General features: G+C 49.1%; 1 protein-coding gene across 1 annotated transcript in view; it reads left to right on the top strand.

The window, feature by feature from the left end:
* The window catches only part of Gli2 (GLI family zinc finger 2), a 221,346-nt gene that overhangs the window by 49,510 nt on the left and 153,538 nt on the right, over window positions 1-18,298 (top strand). The window contains exon 2 of the mRNA XM_021165818.2: window positions 1,718-1,893. Within this exon, the coding sequence (XP_021021477.1) occupies window positions 1,749-1,893 (145 nt within the window). The 5' untranslated portion in view covers window positions 1,718-1,748. The remainder of the gene's footprint in view (window positions 1-1,717; window positions 1,894-18,298) is intronic.

Below are 18,298 nucleotides of genomic sequence, written 5' to 3'. Positions count from 1 at the left end.
GCATAATTTAACATATTCAAAGTAAAGAGCTAAAAAGGACCCAGCAGGATACTAGAGGAGCTCTAGCCTAGGGGAGAGGGAGCAGGCCAGTTGCATTTGTTTGTTTGTTTGTTTGTTTATTGATAGGGTCTCTCTGTGTAGGGAGTACATCAATTACATCTGTCTGTCTGTCTGTCTGTCTGTCTGTCTGTCTGTCTGTCTGTCTACCTACCTACCTACCTACCTACCGACCTACCTAGAGACAGGGCTTCTCTGTGTAGTCGCCCTGGACCTTAACTATGTAGATTGTGGCCTTAGATTCACAGAGACCGCCCAGCCTCTGCCTCTCGAGGGTTGGGGTTAAAGGCAGGTGCCACCATTCCAGATAATTCTACTGGTTAAACTTGATAAAAAAAAACCCAGTGGGATTTAAAATCACCTAGGAGACAATGGGCATAGCTGTGAGAACATGCTGGTGTGGAGTGTCAGGTAGACTCATAATCTGGCTGATGTAGGGTTCCAACCGTGGACTGTCCAGAGCAGGGGGCTTCCTGGGGAAGGTGGCATCTTAATGGGGTTTTGCAGGCAAAAGTGAAGTGTAATCTTGGAGAGGCACCACTGGCTGCTGGGCTACTTGCTCCTGGTGCAGCCGTGACAGTCACAGCCCTAATAAGAGCAGCTGATAGGGTGATGCCAGGCTAAGGGACAGTGTAAGAAAAGGAGGCTTTAGCAGGTGGCTGGTGACTATTCTCATGACAGAACCCCATAGTAGCAGATGCTATTACTATTATGATGATGATGATGATGATATGCACGTGGCTTGCATGTAGTGACATGCACGTGCTGTCTGACTCCCTGAAGTCAGTTCTCTCCTCCCACCTTTATAGGGGGTTTCTTTGAATAAACTCAGGTTGTCACCCTGGTGCAGCAAGATACCTTTACCTGCTGAGCCATACTGCTGGCTCTAAAGTGATGGATTTTAAAGATAGCTTAAACCAGGCTTAATGCTATACACTTATAATACAAGCATTGAAGAGTCGGAGATAGGAGGCTCAGGGGCTCGGGGGCTCAAGGTCATCCTTGGATGAGCTTTAGGCTAGCCTGGGCTATGTGAGCCCTGATAGCAGCAGTTCTTGTGGTGACCCTCAATCATAAAATTGTTTTCATTGCTACTTCATAACTGTAATTTTGCTATGTGAATTGTAATGTAAATATGTTTTCAAATGGTCTTAGGTGACCCGTGAAAGCGTCCTTCCACCCCCACAGGGGTCCACAAGACGATGACAGTTAGTGATATGAATATTGACTGACTGACTGACTGAATGAATGAACATCCATATGAGTCAGCCAATGAAGGAAGCGCAGAGGCAAAGCGGTTTGGGGCCGTTCTTGGAGAAGTCTGTTGTATTTCTGGTTTTTTCCTAGACTTTGGGCTCTCTGTCCCGGTTTTGTTTCTCCGGGTCAGGTGGTTCTCTGCTCCTGAATGTTTTCATAATTAAGAAGTTGTTGCTGTTTTGTTTTGTTTTTAAAATTCAGGTTAAACAATAAACAAACTAAAATGTTCAGCAGACCCATCGTTTCTCAGGATGACTATGTCAAAATTATCTAGGCCTTCCCTCCTGGAGACTGAGTGTGAACTTTGGTGCTGTAGGCCTGTGTGGTGTGGACCTGGGCTGGTATTTCCTGGATGGGTTCGGGGTGCAATGTCGTGGCTGAATGTCTGTGTCCTTTCCTCCAGGGTCCGCCACCAAAGAGTATGAGCCTCTGAGATGGAGACTTCTGCCCCAGCCCCTGCACTGGAGAAGAAAGAAGCCAAGAGTGGTCTCTTGGAGGACAGCAGCTTCCCCGACCCAGGGAAAAAGGCCTGTCCTCTGGCGGTGGCCGCAGCGGCCGCAGCTGTAGCCGCCCAAGGAGGTACACTTTCTGTTTTGCACGCCCAGAGAGCGGCAGGGGTGTTTTTCACGAGGTCATTAGGATTTAATGAGTGCGCTGGCCCCTGTCATCTGGGAGGCACGCTGGGTTTATGGAGGGCAGTGCCTCTGCCCTAGGAATCCCAGTCCCCAAGAAGGTGGCTTGCAGCTTTCTTTGGAGAGCTGGCTCTCCCAGTCTGGTGGCTGAGGCTTGAGCAGGGAGTGGGGGTGGGGGGGAGAGTCTTACTGGGCAGCTGCCTGGCTACCCTGGGGTGTGTTCAGCTGGCACCAGGGAGATGAATCCTGAGAGCTTCTTGCCTCTTGCCCGCTGCGGACTATTTCAGAAAGCAATCGTCTGCCAATGCCTGCTGGCTGTAATTAGAGGGTCAGGTATGGAATTTACTATCTTAGGTGAATTTCTGGCCAACTTAATTACAACAGAAGGGACTCCACGAGCCACGGTCTCTCATTTCACTGTCCCTAAGAGAGATGTTCTCCGGTTTCCACGGTCCGTGCCAGCATCCTAGTTGGGTAGTTTGGCGGGAAGGTGAGACCTCCCTTGTCACTGGGCTGTCCATCTGGAGGCCACACAACTATTCTGTCTCAGAGCAAAGGAACAGATTTATTTTCGATCCCTTTTAATTCAAACACATTTAGTTGTGCTCTGATGCTTGCTTGTCCAGGCCAAATACCCGAGGGGCCATGCACAAGGGAAGGGCTTTGTTTGTCTCTCTCTGCCCCTGAGTGAGGCTGTGTATATGGTCTGTGGACTGTGCTTAGAGTAGCATCAGGGGTTTGAACTCGTGACATGGAGCCACCCTTGAGTCACACAGGTTGTTGACACTGCATTGGTTTTCTTCTCTCCCCACGATTCTAAGTTGAAGGTAATTAATTATCAAGTCACAAGTGGGAGATGTGAGTGAGGTCAGCCTTGCGCACCTCTGGGGACAGGCTCTGAGTTTGTGGGCCTGGTGTGGAGGCTTAACTCTTAGGTCTGGAAAGAGGAGCCACAGCCCAATATGTCATCCAGCCAGGGAGGTATAAATGGAGGCACAGCACAGTGGAGTGAATTCCTGGGCAGTGGTGGTCCTTAGATCTCCCCTGCCCCATTCTTTGAGGCTGAGAGAGTTCCCAGGAGCTTTCTCCCACCTGTCCTGAGGGAAACGCCCTGATTTAGCCTTCCTCTCTCAAACAAACAGAGCCATTCCCTGCCCTGTCACAACAACAGAGAGTAGACTTAGGCAGTAATTAGACAGTAATTAGGACATAATTGAGGGGAGAGGGGCCCTGTGGCATCAGACCCAGTTGTCACTGTTGAGGCCAGTGACAGCAAATGCTTGAGGGGTTATCTACTGGGAAAGGGGGAAAAGCATGGAGCACAGCCACTGCAGAGGAGCACCAGCCCCACATGTTGTGTGGAGCACAGCCACTGCAGAGGAGCACCAGCCCCACACGTCGCCTACTCCATGCCCTCTCAGGTGCCCTTCATTAGGGAGTTGGGCTGATGAGGGTTTCACACATCAGACATTTGTCACATAAGCAGGTAGTTTATGGCCTGCGGAAGTCTCAGGCCAGGTGCATGCCCTCAGGAGACAGGGGTACCCAGGAATGTCTTCTTCCACTGAAATGTGCTGTACCAGCTCTCTGAACAGCTAATCTGGAAGGCTGTCCAGGAGTCTGGGAAGAGTGGCTGTGCCTGTGTTAAAGGGGACCCATGTGATCTGTCTCTACTGAAGATGGGCTAAAAGGCAGGGGCAAGGAAGCCCAGAGGTGCAACCCAGAGGATATTGCTGGGACTTGACTTCTATGTTAGCTGCGGTCCTTAAGATCTTAAAACCAAGTTGGCAAGATGCCTCTCCAGGTAGAGGTGCTTGCTGCTAACTCAGATTCCGTCACTGGGAGCCATGTGATGTGGTGGAAAATGAGAACCAGCTCCTGCAGGTAGCCATCTGACTCTCATACATGCATGCATGTGTCCCCTTAAATGAGTGTAATTCAAACCTAAGAAAATATTTTAAGATGCCACTCTTGCTTAAACTCTCCGTGACAGAGCAAAGGTTCCTCAAAAAACACCTCTTGTGCTCAGACCCCCAAGGGCCAGTATGCCCCAGACCAGTGGTTCTCAATCTGTAGGTCATGGCCCTTTGCTGGGGCTCGGGGGCGGCGTTGAATGACCCTTCCACAGGGTCACATATCAGATATCCCACATGTCAGTTATTTACATTATGATTCATAACAGTAGCAAAATTACAGTTATGAAATAGCAAAAAAATAATTTTATAGTTGGAGGGGTGGTCACAGCACTGGGAAGGTTGAGAGCCACTGCTCTGTAGCGTCAGATATGGGCTAGCTAACTTCCCAGGAGTGTGCTCTATGTCAGGAGATGAATGTAAGAAGCAGGAGCCAGTCATTGGAAGCTGCCATGGGCTTCCTTGGGGTAAAGATCTCTGGGATCATCTCTAGGCCTGGTCGAGGTTCAGCGTGGGGGCCCAGCAGGAGGGTTGTAAGGATATCTTCAAACATAAGCAGTGAAGGGAGACATGTATGATCAATAAAGAGTCCAGCCACAGAGGCTGGCTGCTGGGAACCAGCCACATTTGCTTAGCCTCTGAGGCATTTCGCTCATGCCGCTCTCAGCTTGCAACCATATGTGCGTATCTGTCGTGAGAATGCATGGGACACAGAGGCCTGGCGGGTAGAAAATGCTGCAGGTGGGGGTGGTGCTGGAGCCCATATGTGGACTGAAGAAGTGTGTGCTATGTGTCTGTAGGGCATCAGGTACATGATGAACTGCAGGTATATGTGGGGCCACAGGTGTGTGCTGGACTGCGGGTGTATGTAGGGCAGTGCAGGAATATGCTAGAAAGTGTGTGTGTGTGTGTGTGTGTGTGTGTGTGTGTGTGTGCTTAGCTGCAGGTGCATGCCGGACTACAGGTGTCTGACTGTTAGTGTGTGGACTGCAGGTGTGGGCTAGGCTGCAGGTGTAGGGATGTAGCTGCAGATGCATGCTAGGCTTCAGGTTAGAGGCCTGCAGGTGCAGTACATCCAGGGAGACCTACACTAATCATTGAAGACCCCCTTTGCAGAGTTGTTTCTAGATATCCTGATGTGAGACAGCTAGGGCAGGATTGTTGCAGAGTTGATTCCCAGAGCTAGACAGTCAGGTAATCGCTTATTCCTTCAGAGCATGAGACATGGTTCACATGGTCTGTGCCAGGACCTGTAGTCATCTGGCAGGAAGAGTGGTTTACATGGGCCTAGGATGTCCTGCCTTTTACACATCTGTGGAGGGCTGTGGTAGTGGGTCTTGCCTGCTCATGGCAGGGGGCACAATGGCAAGATAGGGGCAGTTATGACCAAAACACTTAGTCCTACATCCTGTCAATGACTGTGTTGCTGGATGCATCTGTGGATTCTGGATGATGTCACACGTGGCAGGCTCTAAATTCAATCTCATTATCAGAAAAAAAAAATCCAGACATGTTCAGAACACTCAACTCTCCAAATACTTTGTGTCTTTGGTAAGTTATATCTGTCAGGCAGAGAGCCCTCATATACAGAGAGCTGAACTCTTGTTTGCTTCTAGATCATTGCTTTAGATTGCTTGGGTATGACTAGAGCCATAATTTTGCCCCTACTATAATCTGAGTGTCAGCCTTGGAAAGGCCTCCTGTATGTCCGTCCCCGTGTCTCATCATCCTCCTCTGCCCCAAGGCTGACAGCTCTTGATCCCTTGCAGAGGGCTGGATGCATGGGGTCTCTTGTTTGCTTCTAAAGGAGTCCACAAGGCTAAGGGCTGGCAGTCCTAAAGTATGTGTTAGAGCACCTTCTCTGGGCTGGGGAGAAGGCTCCGTTGGTAAAATGCACGAGCCTGAAAATCTGAGTTCCATCCCTGTGAAAAAGCTGGGTGTCCTGGTGCCTGCTTGTAGTCCCATAGCTAGAGGTGGGACAGCTGGAGCCCTGGAGCTTGATGCCAGCCAGAGTCATCAGTGAGCTCCAGGTAAAAGAGAGAGACCATGTCTCATGAGAATAATCAAGAAAGCACCTGGGGATAGCCTCTGATGCTGACTTTTCACCTCTGAGTATATGCGTGTGCGCGCGCGCACACACACACACACACACAGACACACACACACACACACGGGGTGGGAAAAGAGAGAGGGAAGAGAGGGAGAGAGGAAGAGAGGAAGAGAGAGGAAGGGAGAGAGAGAGGCATGTGTGCAGGTATGCACTGCACACAACAAGCTGACAAAGCCTGGCTTCAGGATCAAGTAGGAGGCTTCCCAAAAGCCCAAGCAGAAGCCTGGGTGGCTCTTTCACAGCCTCTTCGGTTGTTGAGCTAACACTCTGGAGGCCATAAATCTTTAAAAATACATTTTGGCCCAGGGTCCCCCCACCCTCTAATTTTTAAAATGGTGTAATTTGCAAAGCAATTTAAGTCAGATGTTTCTTGGTGCTTTCCACTGAGTCTGTCCAAATGCTGTTGTATTTTCCTGTCTGCCACGGGTTCTTTTCCAAAAATATTTCTGAGCTGTCTCATGTGCTTCCATGGGTACTGGACCATTCTAGAAGCCTTGGGGACAGCCTTGAAACTTAGAGCTGGGGTTGAGTCTCCTGGGCTGGAATCAAGCACCAAGTCCCGTTTCAGGACCCGGAGGTCCAATGCCCAACTCTTGACAGTGACGTTCTCTCTGTGAGACAAAGCCAGGTGGCTAGCCATCATGGTCCTTCCTCTCCCGCAGCATCAGCACCCCCTTAAGAGCTGGAAGTGAATGGAACTGTTAGCCTGTTGTATGCTAAGTTATCAGTGTACACTGAGCTGTTTCTAAGGCCCTGAAAGTGAGAATTCATTCTCTCTCTCTCTCTCTCTCTCTCTCTCTCTCTCTCTCTCTCTCTCTCTCTCTCGCTCTCACTCTTCCTCCCTCCCAGTGCCCTCCCCCTCCCTCCTCTCCTCCCCCTTCCTGTCTATCTCCCTTTTTATTTTCTCTCTTCCCTCTTTTCTCCCTCCTGTTGAGCTTGGAACCCAAGGGCTCTTGTTTTAGGCTTTCCTAGTGTCATGGAGCCACACCCCAGCCCTGAGACTCTCTTATGCCTATTCCTCTTACACTCTGGCTTCCTGGGGGGAAGGGGAGTCCTTCCTTTATGCTAGGCAGTGGCTGTTCCCAAGCAGCTGCCAGTGGCTCTCACCTGTCCCATGGTGCTTCATTGGCACTGGCAACAGTGTGCAGACAGTGGAGTTGGGCTCTCTGAACTAGTAGTTTATGCCCCCTTGATCTCAGGAAGCCTGTGCCTCAGTTTTCTCATCTGTAAAATGGATGCAATAATGGTAGATGTTCTGCAGTGCTGTTGAATGCTATCTGAGTTAGATGCGGGGCATGCTTAGCACAGAGGGGCACAGTTTGTATGGGTCACAAGGGATGTCTTTCCTGTTTATTATTACTGTTCTTTTTTGTTTGTTTGTTTGTTTGTTTGTTTGTTTGTTTTTGTTTTTCGAGACAGGGTTTCTCTCTGTATAGCCCTGGCTGTCCTGGAACTCACTTTGTAGACCAGGCTGGCCTCGAACTCAGAAATCTGCCTGCCTCTGCCTCCCGAGTGCTGGGATTAAAGGCGTGCGCCACCACGTCCGGCTTTTTTTTTTTTTTATTATTATTACTGTTCTTGTTAGAGTTCTTTCCTCAATGTTTGATGAGTCAGCATGACCTAGACAATGTCCCTTCCATTGGTCACTCTTGCCTACAGCCTCCTGTCCCCCAGAGGCATAGCAGCTTCTACAAGAAGCCTTGCTTTCTGATATTCTCATTCTCCAGGGCAGCATGGACGAGCCCCTGTCCTGATGTGCTGGGCTGTCCTAAGCAGGCCCCTTGCCTCTGACTCAGTCATCACCCCTGTACACTGAAGAGTGCAACCAGACCAAGGTGACCTAAGACTGAAAGTGGGGCTCCAGGTCAGGGCTTCAAAATTGCTTCCAATAGACCTTTCTAGTTTCTCAGTGTGGTTGCCCAAAAGGGAGAACAGCTGGGGATGTAGCTGATCAGCCGACTGCTTCCTAACATGCCAGAAGTCTTGGGTCCTGCTCCCAGCACTGCAGAAACCCAACCTGGTAGCCCATGTATGTAAGCCCAGCACTCCAAGGATGGAGTCAGGACAGTGAGAAGTTCAAGATCACAGCCAGTTTGAGGCCAGCCTGGGCTACGTGAGTTTTGAGAGGATCAGGCTAGCTTCATATGGCCAGGAAGAAGATTCTGTGCCACCTTCCCATTGTAACCCCCTTGTCTTATTCATTGGCCTGGTTGGCTTTCTGGAAAGCATCTTTGAGACAGTTTGGCTTGGAGTATGTGGATACATCTCTTCTGTGTTGGAATGCTGTATAATACTAGGAGACCTTCCCTCTAGTGTCTGTCTCTGTGTCTGTCTGTCTGTCTGTCTGTCTCTCTCTCTCTCTGTCTCTCTCTCTGTCTCTCTATCTGTCTCTCTATCTGTCTCTCTATCTATGGTCTTATATAGTCCAGGCTGGCCTCAAACATGATTATGTAGCTGAGGATGGCCTTGAACGTCTAATCTTCCTACCTACCTCCCTAGTAACTGGATTACAGGAGTGTGCCTACTTTATGCTTGGCTCTTGTGGTGCTAAGGATGGAACCAAAGCTTGATGCAGATTAGGTAAGCACTCTATCCCCAGCCCACCGGGAAGAATATTTAAGCCACTCAGACCTACAGTCTCTCTCTGCATCTGCAGTGCTTCCATTTTTACTACCTTGCCATAGTCAGGGATCTGTGAGACATCCTTCTACCCATCTACTGCTCAGAGTCCTCTGTCTGTCCTCTGTCTTTATGCCTTCCCCTTGCCTCTTGGATGCCTACTGTCCTTATGATGTTTTATCATTACTGTCCACCACTGTCACCAGTACAACAACCATTCCTCCAACAATTGTCTGCCGAGCAACCCCATCACTTCAGGTGTGTGCCAAGAGGGCTGTCATGGACAGCTGCTCCTGCTGGCCTGAGCTTCCAGGCTGTGACAGTCAGTTGATGCTGGCCCCTGTCCTGTGCTATCCTACATCCCTCGGTCCCCAGGCCTTGTGGACAGCAGGGAAATTGCGGAGCATCCAGCCTTCCCTCCTTACCTGCCTTTCTCTGTGGGGCCACACACAGGCTGGGATGCACTCAGGTGTGACTAAGTGGGCAATTATTCTTACTTAAGTGATGTTCAGGATTGCTGCTGAAACTGCACAGAGGCTGGTTTTATGGCCCAGCCACATGGAACAGCTTGTTCCCATCAGACTCTTTCCAGGGAGTATAATGCTACTGTCCCTAGCAGCTTGGCTTGCCATGAAACTGGAGATAGTACCCCCTGCTACACACACATGGGTTCTGAACATTCTGGAGTATTGGGGCGCCCAATATGGGGAAGAGGTGATGGAGGTTCCTCCCTGTCTAAAGCAGTGTCTGTTGGTTAGAACAAGGCTGGTTTGGGGTCACTTAGGCTGGGTCTCAAACAGACAGCCCCAAACCCTATGGATGATATGATTTAGCCTATCCACACCTATCCATGAGCTTAATTAATTAATTTAGGAAACACAGCCAGTGTTAGTTACTACACTCACTACTCCACCAAGGTATCCGACCAAAGCAACTTAAAGAAGGAAGAGTATTACAGTTTGAGAGGCTCCTGCAACTTTTTGTTCCCTGGGCTTTGACTATGCTGAGTGGACACACATCCATCATCCTGCCGTCCGTCCTTCCTTCCCTCCTTCTTTCCTTCCTCCCTCCCACCCCCATTCTCTCTCTTCTGTCCTCCCTCCTCCTCCTCCTTTTTATCTTAGGGTTTCTGTTGCTGTGATAAAATGCTGTGATGTAGAGAGAACCAAGATACTTGCTACTTCCTAACCTTAGTGTAAACACACAGCTGTTTGCTGGCTGAGTCACAGCGTGCTCGCTGTGGTAAATGACCACAGACAACCCACAGCTCATAATCTATCACTGAGGGAAGTCAGGGCAGGAACTCAAGGCAGGACTCTGCAGGCAGGAACGGACACAGAAGCCGTGGAGAAATGTGGCTTACTGACTTGCTCCCTGTGGCTTTCTCAGCCTGCTTTTTTATACCTCCCAAGATCATGCGTCTAGGAGGGACACCATCCACAGTGAGTCGAGCTCTCCCATACATGAAAGTGCTGTCCAGCACTGTCTGTGGAGCCGTGGTTCTCAACCTTTCCAATGCCATGACCCTGTAATACAGCTCCTCGTGTTGTGGTGACCCCCAACCATAAAATTATTTTCATTGCTACTTCAAAATTGTAATTTAGCTAATGTTGGGAATTGTAATGCAAACACGTGTGTTTTCTGATAGTTTAAGTAAAACCTGTGAAAGGTCCTTTAACCCGCTCCCCAAAGGGGTCTCAACTGACAGGCTGAGAACTACTGCTCTAGAGCGTGTTCTTCATTAAGATACCCTCTTCTCAGATAGGTCTACGTTTGTTTCAAGTTGACAAAGCCAGTCAGCACAATTGACTCCTTATCAGCCCAACATACAAAATGTCACTTATTAAACCACAACCTTTTTCTTTTTTGCTTAACTCCAAGATCTCATTATTAATATACTATAACTTTTAAAGTACCCCAATTTTAAAAAAGATAATTTAAAAGCCCAAGTTTTCTTTAAAAATCAAACATCTCTTTAGAAGATCTCTCCACTGCAAATTAAAAAATAAGTTATATACTTTCTAACCCCACGAGGGAAGAAGCCCCAGGCACAGTTACATTTAAATCAGAGCAACACGAAGTCTGCATCAGAGCTCTGGGACCCACGATCTCTTGGACTCTTGAAGACCTCTCTGGATCTGCCATCCACAGCACATATAACATGTCTCACAGGCTTAGGCCGCTCCACTCCACAGCGGTTATCCCATGGTACCCTCATCTCCAAGATACTAGCTAGGTCTCCTTGGCTCTCTTCTGGAACTCTAAACCTCTAAACCATGATGCCAAGCCTCAACTCCTCTCCATGACCCCTTCAATCCTAGGGTTTATCAACTTCAGCCGAGGTGGGACATTCGTCAATGGTCTCTTCTGGTCTCTTCCAGGGCCAAGACTCAGCTGTTCTCCATAATGCCTTAGTGCTTTCAAAACCTGAGAACCCTGTAGAAACACACGGCAGAGGATTTGGCCTGAGTGACTCTGGTCTCTTCAAAATCACAGCTGACGCTTCAGCCCTTGCTGACCAGTATTTCCGCAGCAAAGCAAAGTTTTAATTTTAGTGGTTCTGATCCTTTGTTAATCACAGCTGATTCTTGAGCCCCAGTTGACCAGGAACACAGATTATTAATTCAAAATATCAAAATAATAATCCAAAAAGAGTCTTTGAGGGACTGTCAAACTTCCTCCTGGACCATCACAAGCCCAGCCTCCATTGCCTTCACTGCTTTCAGCTTTATTAAGTGTCCCCCACAGTTCATTAAGCTCTGAACATCCAATGCCTTTTCTGCCCCAAGGCTCTCCCACAATCCTCCCCAAACAACATGGCATCAGGCATGTCTCAGCATAACCCAGGAACCTGGTACCAATTTTGCTTTAGGGTTTCTGTTCCTGTGATAAAACACCGTGACTGAGGGAAGTCAGGGGAGGGACCTTCAGGCAGAGGCAGAGGCAGAGGCAGAGGCAGAGGCAGAGGCAGAGGCAGAGGCAGAGGCAGAGGCAGAGGCAGAGGCAGAGGCAGAGGCAGAGGCAGAGGCAGAGGCAGAGGCAGAGGCAGAGGCAGAGGCAGAGGCAGAGGCTGAGGCAGGTGAATCTCTGTGAGTTAGAGCCCAGCTTGGTCTACAAGGACAACCAGGACTGTATACTGAGGCCTTGTCACAGCCAAGCAAGCAAACAAACAAACATTTCCTCTTCGAAAGAAATGTGTAGGTTTGAGTCAGGTTGACAAAAGCTAGCCAGCACACTACTCCTTCTCCTCTGTCCCCTTTGTTCCAGTTTAAAATGCTTGGCAATTTCATAAGATATGCCTGTTATATAATATATCTTGACTGTATCCACTTTCTCACCCTCTCCCTCTCCCTCTGAACCCCTTCTTTCCAGCAAGCTCCCCACTACTTGCATGTCTTTTTGCACGTTTGATTTGTTGAGTTAAGTTAGGGTCGCTTGCTGAGCATGGGTGGGGTTAGTCACTGATGCACACATGCCTCCTCCCAGGCAGCCCCCACCTGCCAGTAGCTCCATTCTTGTATCTTACTATGGATATTAAATGGACTTGGGAGCTGTGCATGTTTGAAGTCATTTCTAGTTACAGAATGAGAAAAAAAAATACAAAAAGATCAAACAGTTCAAACTGCTCATGATACAGATTTGGAAACTGAGGTCCTGAGACCAGGCATGTTAGTGGCCACATGGTCATATCATTAGTCCTGGAAAAGGGCATACTAGAAAGTCTCACTGGGTTGGGGACAACTGTCCCTCAGCCTGGGACCCAAACCTCACCTCCCCAAATTGACAGTGTTCATGTGGTGGACGATTTTCTGACATTTGGTTCTGTCAGGACTAATTTTAGCATTTCTAAAGCTTGGTGGAAATACAGCCTCATTACTCTGGTGCCAGTGTGTAGTTTACTATTCGTATATTCTGAGGTTTATCATTTTAGTCATGTTTAACACGGCTGCACCAGGCATGCTCTATTAAATCCTGCTTCTTTTACATTCCTGTCCGGAATTATTTATTCGGAACAATTTCCACCCTATCAAAAGACACAGCTAATGCTGTGTTTTAATGTGTTATTTACACACAAAATAACCTATTTACAACTCAGTGTGCGCCAGAGGGAGAATGGATGGGCCCGTTCCCTGCATTCTGTTCTATCGGGCTTTAACAATCTGGAAAGCTAATAGAACCATTTATCATGGGTGGGGAGGGGTCGGATAATTTACTCTGTGCTTGTGGCCAGGTCCCACTGCCTCTAATCTGGGGAACATTTGGAGGATAATGAAGTCGAGCCTGGCATCTGAATGGGTGTAAGGGAGGCTTGCGTGTGTTTGTGGGGTATGGCCTGGATGTGGTGATGGGGGTGACCCTGCTTCCACCCTCTAAGCGGTTTTCCATTGGAGGTGACTCCCAGGGCATGGTGATGAATCCCATATGGGGTGGCAGGGGTGGGGTCTCGACAGGAGGGACAGTGTCTGGGCTGAGTGTCCCTAGCTGGAAAGAAAGAGGGGTGACCCCCAGAGCAGCTTCTTGAGAGCTCATGGACTTGACAATAACCAGTGGACTCACATAACTCCTTGGTCAGGGTGTGACCTAGAGAACAAGCTCTAAACAGAGTTAAGCATATGACCCTCAATTATCCATATTTATTTATTTAATATTATGTATTCTTTCATTAATTTTGTATGTGTAGCACATGTAGATATTTGTGTGTGGTGTATATGTATACACATTTGTGTATGTGCATCTGTGTGGTGATGTTTTGTGCATGTATGTATATGTGTGCACATGTTTGCATGTGTGTGTGGAGGGACGGGGGATGCACATGCTTGTGGAAGCCAAAGGTTGACACTGGGTGTCTTCCTCTATTGCTTTCCTCTTTAGTTTTGTCAGGTTTGTTTTCTCACTGAGTTTGGAGCTCACTAACTCGGGAAGACCAGCTGACTACCCAGCCCTGGGATCTTCCTGCCTCTGCCTCCTCAGTACTGTGATTAAGGCACATGCTGCTATGCCTAGTTTTTATGTGTTTGCTGAACATAGAACCTGGGTCCCCATGCTTGTGGGGTGAGTGCTTTACTGTCGTTCCAACTCTCCAGCCCCTGGGTGGTCGTCGAATGGATGCTGATGGATGAATGGAAAAATTAGTCCATCAATGTCTGTATGTGAGGACCAGGGTGCAGAAGGGGGATCCAGGAAGCAGAGTCCCTGTTCTCTGTCCCCAAGAACTTACAGTAGCCACAAAGAAAGGCAAGACTCCCCTTCGTCTGGCAGATATGGGCATCATCCACTGCAGTGTGGCCTTGGAAAACAGCAACGAGGCTTGGGGGACACTGTCACCTGCTGTCCCCTACCCTCTTTGTAGGAGGCCTACACACTCTGACCAATTAATCACTGTGGTGATTAATCTTGATGGTCAACTTGACAGGATCTAGAAGCATCTAGGAGACAAATCTCTGGACGTGTCTGTGAAAGTGTCTGTATTGAGTGAACTGAGGTGGGAAGACCCGCCCCAGTTGTGGATCTCCCCATTTCACGGCTGGAGTGAGTTCCTGAGCACCTGCGTGCACTGATTTCCACTTCCTGACTTCGGATGCAATGTGAGCAGCCACCTCCTGCTCCCACCACCTCACCTTCCCCCACTGCCACTGTGTTGGTCTCTACCCTTGGGATGTGGGCCAAAGTGCACCCTGCCTCCCTTTCTGACATTACCTTCATTCAGTATTTGTCAGAGACACAAGTACAGTAGGGTTTATGAAGTGTGGCCGGCACATGCTCCCTGAGGGACAGTGAAGCTGGAAGCCTAGGCTTGAACCTTCTCCCAGACCTTCTACCTTGGGGACCTGCCATCATCATCTCAGACACCTGCTACCATGGAGGGCTAGGATTTATACATAAGGAGCATAATGTGTCTGGGCAGCTCCCCGGCACATGGTGGATGTACGATGGACAGCCGTTGCTGCTCAAAGCGCTGCTGTTCTCACTGGCCTGTGGTTATTAATTCAAGAACTGTTTCCTCGGAGTATCATGTATGTTACTGATAAGTATTTGAGAGCGAATGAAGCTGAGTCTTCGTTGTGAGTAGCAGTTCACACATGGTGTATTGTGACACGTAACCCAAGGAATGGCGTGGGCAAATGTCCTGGGGTCTGTATGTGTTCCAGGGTGTCTGAGTCCAAAGAGCCCAGTAAAGACTACTAGCGAAGAAGCTGGTTTTACAGTCCTATTGCAAGGGTTCTCTTTGCTGCTGACCCTGGCACAAGCTTCCGTCAGAGGCCGTGTCTAGTGGTCCTTCCTGGATCCATCTTCCAGCTGGGGCCAGCTGGCCCCCTCTGCCTCCCAGGCTGAGGAGTCCTGTCTTAGAGCACTGTCCTTGGCTGGTTTCCTGTGAACAAGGATGCTGGCAGGCCCTCCCTGCTTGTAGGTGATAAAGAAGCTGTTGTGTCTGGGGGGAGGGGCTGGGAAGTCTGTGACCCTGGCAGTTAGTGTGTCTTCCTCTGCCACCTGACCCCCACCCCCATCGCTGTTTCCCAGTCAACGTTTGAGCTAAGCACATCCAGCCCTCAACCTTTTGGGCCACAGGTACCCCTGAATAGCTGTGAATATGAACTGATACTGAAGATATCACGAGGTTTTTTTTTTTTTTTCTTTATGATTTCATTTGTGTGGCTCGATTGAGCAGTGTGAACTTTGTAGGTGACAGTGAAGTGGGTGCTTGGGATTTGAACTCAGGACCTCATACATATGCAGCAAGCACTTTTGCTCCAAGAGCCATTTTCCTAGCTTGTTCCTTTCCCCGCTGGGCCTTTTAGAATGAACGAGACCCCAGATACCCCGGTCCTGGGGATAAGCCTGATTTATAAGCAGTCACAGAAAATATACATGGGGAGACAGACATGCAATGTGGCTGTTGTAAAGATAAGTAACGGCGGTTTCCAAGCCACTTAAACCCTTCCCTTTGGGGTATGAAGGGGTCTCTGCAGACGGTAAGTCTTTATCGAGAAATGTTTACTCATAAACAGACACCGAGAAGCCAGGGAAAGAAAGCAGTCAGCCTTTTATGGACCAACCGAGGCTTCTCTGTAGTGGGAGCTGCAAATCACCTGCCCGGCATCCATCCATCCTGTCCAAAAGTTGTGGGTAGATGGAGCATCAAGCCAGACTGCAGACAGTGATGTGCATCCCACTTCCCCTTCCTCCACCCATGCAGGGATCTTATTGCCCTGTCGCTATCTCAGCCATCTGCTGTGGCTCCCAGGTATCTGAGTTCTTTATTCCCATGTGTCACTAGCCTATGACTTCAAGCCTCCTATTGTACCTCCAACAGGATTTCTTTGTTGGTGTGTGTGTGTGTGTCACAGGTGATTGAAGGTGCACGTGTGCAATCACGCATTTGGAAGATAAGAGATTGACAGTGGGTGTCTTCCCCCGACCCCCTCTCTTTCACTGAACTTGGAGCTCACTTGTCTGGTTAGGCTAGCTGGCCAGTGAGCCCCAGGGATCCCTGGTTCCGCTGTGCCAGGATGAGGATTGCTGGTGTGTGCCAGCATGCCTGGATTTTTCTGTGAGCGCTTGGAACTGAACTGGGGTCTTCCTGCTTGCCCATCAGGCCTTGTATCCATAGAGCCTTGGTTCCCCGCGTGGCCCTCTTGTTACCTCCGCACTTTTCGCAGTGCTCCCCAAGTGTCTTGTTCCTCTGCTCCCGGGAGAGTTGTCCAGACACCCCCTATGATACTGTTACTGTACTTGACATTGTGGGGTGCAGACTTTACACCCCCTCCCAATGTGGCCACTCTGAGTAAGTCTCCTCTTTCTGCTTTTGATTATTAATTTGGCAGTTTTAATGGGTTTCTCCAGGACAGATGGCAGACTTGCCTTCAGGGATAAGCTGGAGCCTGCGAGGACACTTGGAGGTTGTGTCAGTTTCCCTGAAGGTCTTCATAGTACTTCCCAGTGGCTCCCCTAGAGAACTGCTTCTCAACCCGTGGGTCATAGCCCCTTTGGGGATGAACGCCCCTTTCACAGGAGTCACCTAAGACTATCAGAAAACACAGATCCGTAATTATGATTCATAACAGTAGCAAAATCACAGTTATGAAGAAGCAGCAAATATAACTTTATGGTTGGGGCCACCACACGATGTATTAAAGGGTAACAGCATCAGCGTTTGAGAACCACTGCCCAAGAGCCTTTCCTGGATCTCCCAGTGCCTCCCTGGGGTCTCTTGCTATGCTCTCTATGCTCTGACTTTACATTGCTGCATTGCTGGAAGTGGCTATTTGAGTTTCTTGTCACCCCACCCACACCTTATAGGCCATAACTAACCCAAATGACTCCCTGAGGTCCCTGAGGGCCATTGGAATGGCCTGCCATTGTTACATTTTCATCAGCCATTTCCTACCTAACACGGCACCCCTCCCCCTCTTCAGCCCACTCTTCCTCTACTGAGTCTTTGGGCTCTGTCCCCAGGACTCTGTCTTAGGCCTCTGCCACAGATCTTGGATTCACACCTACTCCTCTGGACACCTAGGCCCTCTCGCCTGTCTGACACCCCCTTGCTCTTGGCCTGGATGGACCTGTGGCTAGATACTAAATGCTTCGTTTCCATCCTAAGGAGTGGGGCCACCAGTCACTTGTCAGTCTGTATAGAGCAAACTGAAGAGTCCTATGCACCAGCCAGGCCCAAGTCTATCAGAGCCCCCTCTTACCTCCTGAAGACTCATCCTCTGATTGTCTGGACGGCTGGTGTAGGAGAAGGAATGGGAGCCGGGTCTGATGGGGTCTCCTCTTGAATCCCGTGTTCTTCCACTTCCACCCTACCATGACCCTGTGCCCTACTAGTCTCATGTGTGCCTCTACCCTTCAGAATTGCCCAAACTCCAGTGCCTGACCTCTTACAGAGAAATCTTGAGAAAAGCTAAAACTTCAAGGAACCCCAGATCCATCCTTTGGGGGAGTAATTTCTCTGTAAGCTTAGGTTTATGCATGTCTGAATTAGTCAAGTTCTCTAAAGGAATGGATGGGTAAAGTTGCCCAACCTTAGTTGTCTCCTGCTGGAAAGGCCAAGGGTGCATCAGTTGTTCGGTCCACAAGACTGGATGTCTCAGCAGGCCTAGTCTGGTGCTCCAGTCCCAGGGAAGTCCTGGAGCTCTTCTTTGAATTCTGAAGAAGTAGGTTCTAGCACCAAGGAAGGACAGGACAGACGAACTTGGCCTCAGGAGCAAGGGCAAGCAGGCAAAAGGCAGAAGTTTTCTTTTTGCACGGCCTTTTATGTGGGCTGCCAGCAGAAGGTGTGGCCCAGATTTAGGGTGGGTCTTCTGACCTCAGATGATCTGGATTTAGGGTGGGTCTAAATTCCAGCCCAAATGATCCGACTAAGAAAAATCCCACACAGGTGTGCCCAGCTGCCTGAGTTTTAGTTAATTTCAGATGGTGTCAGTTGACAACCAAGACTAGCTATCACAGAGCTGGGAACTCTGCCCTGGAAGTGATGAGCTAAATCTGACTCTGTGATGGATTTAGGGAAGTTGGTTCTTCATTCAAGAAAGAGAGTCATTTCTGCCACTCTAAGGGGCTGGTAAGGAGTGTAGAGATGGCAGGGGTCTGTGTGTCTATTCTCTCTGCTCTCTGTCCAAAGGAGGCTCTGATGCTACATTCAGTGAGCCAGACCAGGCTTTGGCATCCTAACAGTATAGGATTGATGGCACAGCAGACAGGGAGAAAAT

Source organism: Mus caroli, unplaced genomic scaffold (assembly GCF_978045245.1).
Source record: "Mus caroli unplaced genomic scaffold, Mus_caroli_1 scaffold_1, whole genome shotgun sequence".
Classification (NCBI taxonomy): domain Eukaryota; kingdom Metazoa; phylum Chordata; class Mammalia; order Rodentia; family Muridae; genus Mus; species Mus caroli.
Note: the sequence above shows the minus strand (reverse complement) of the source record. Positions and strands in the feature narration are given on the sequence as shown.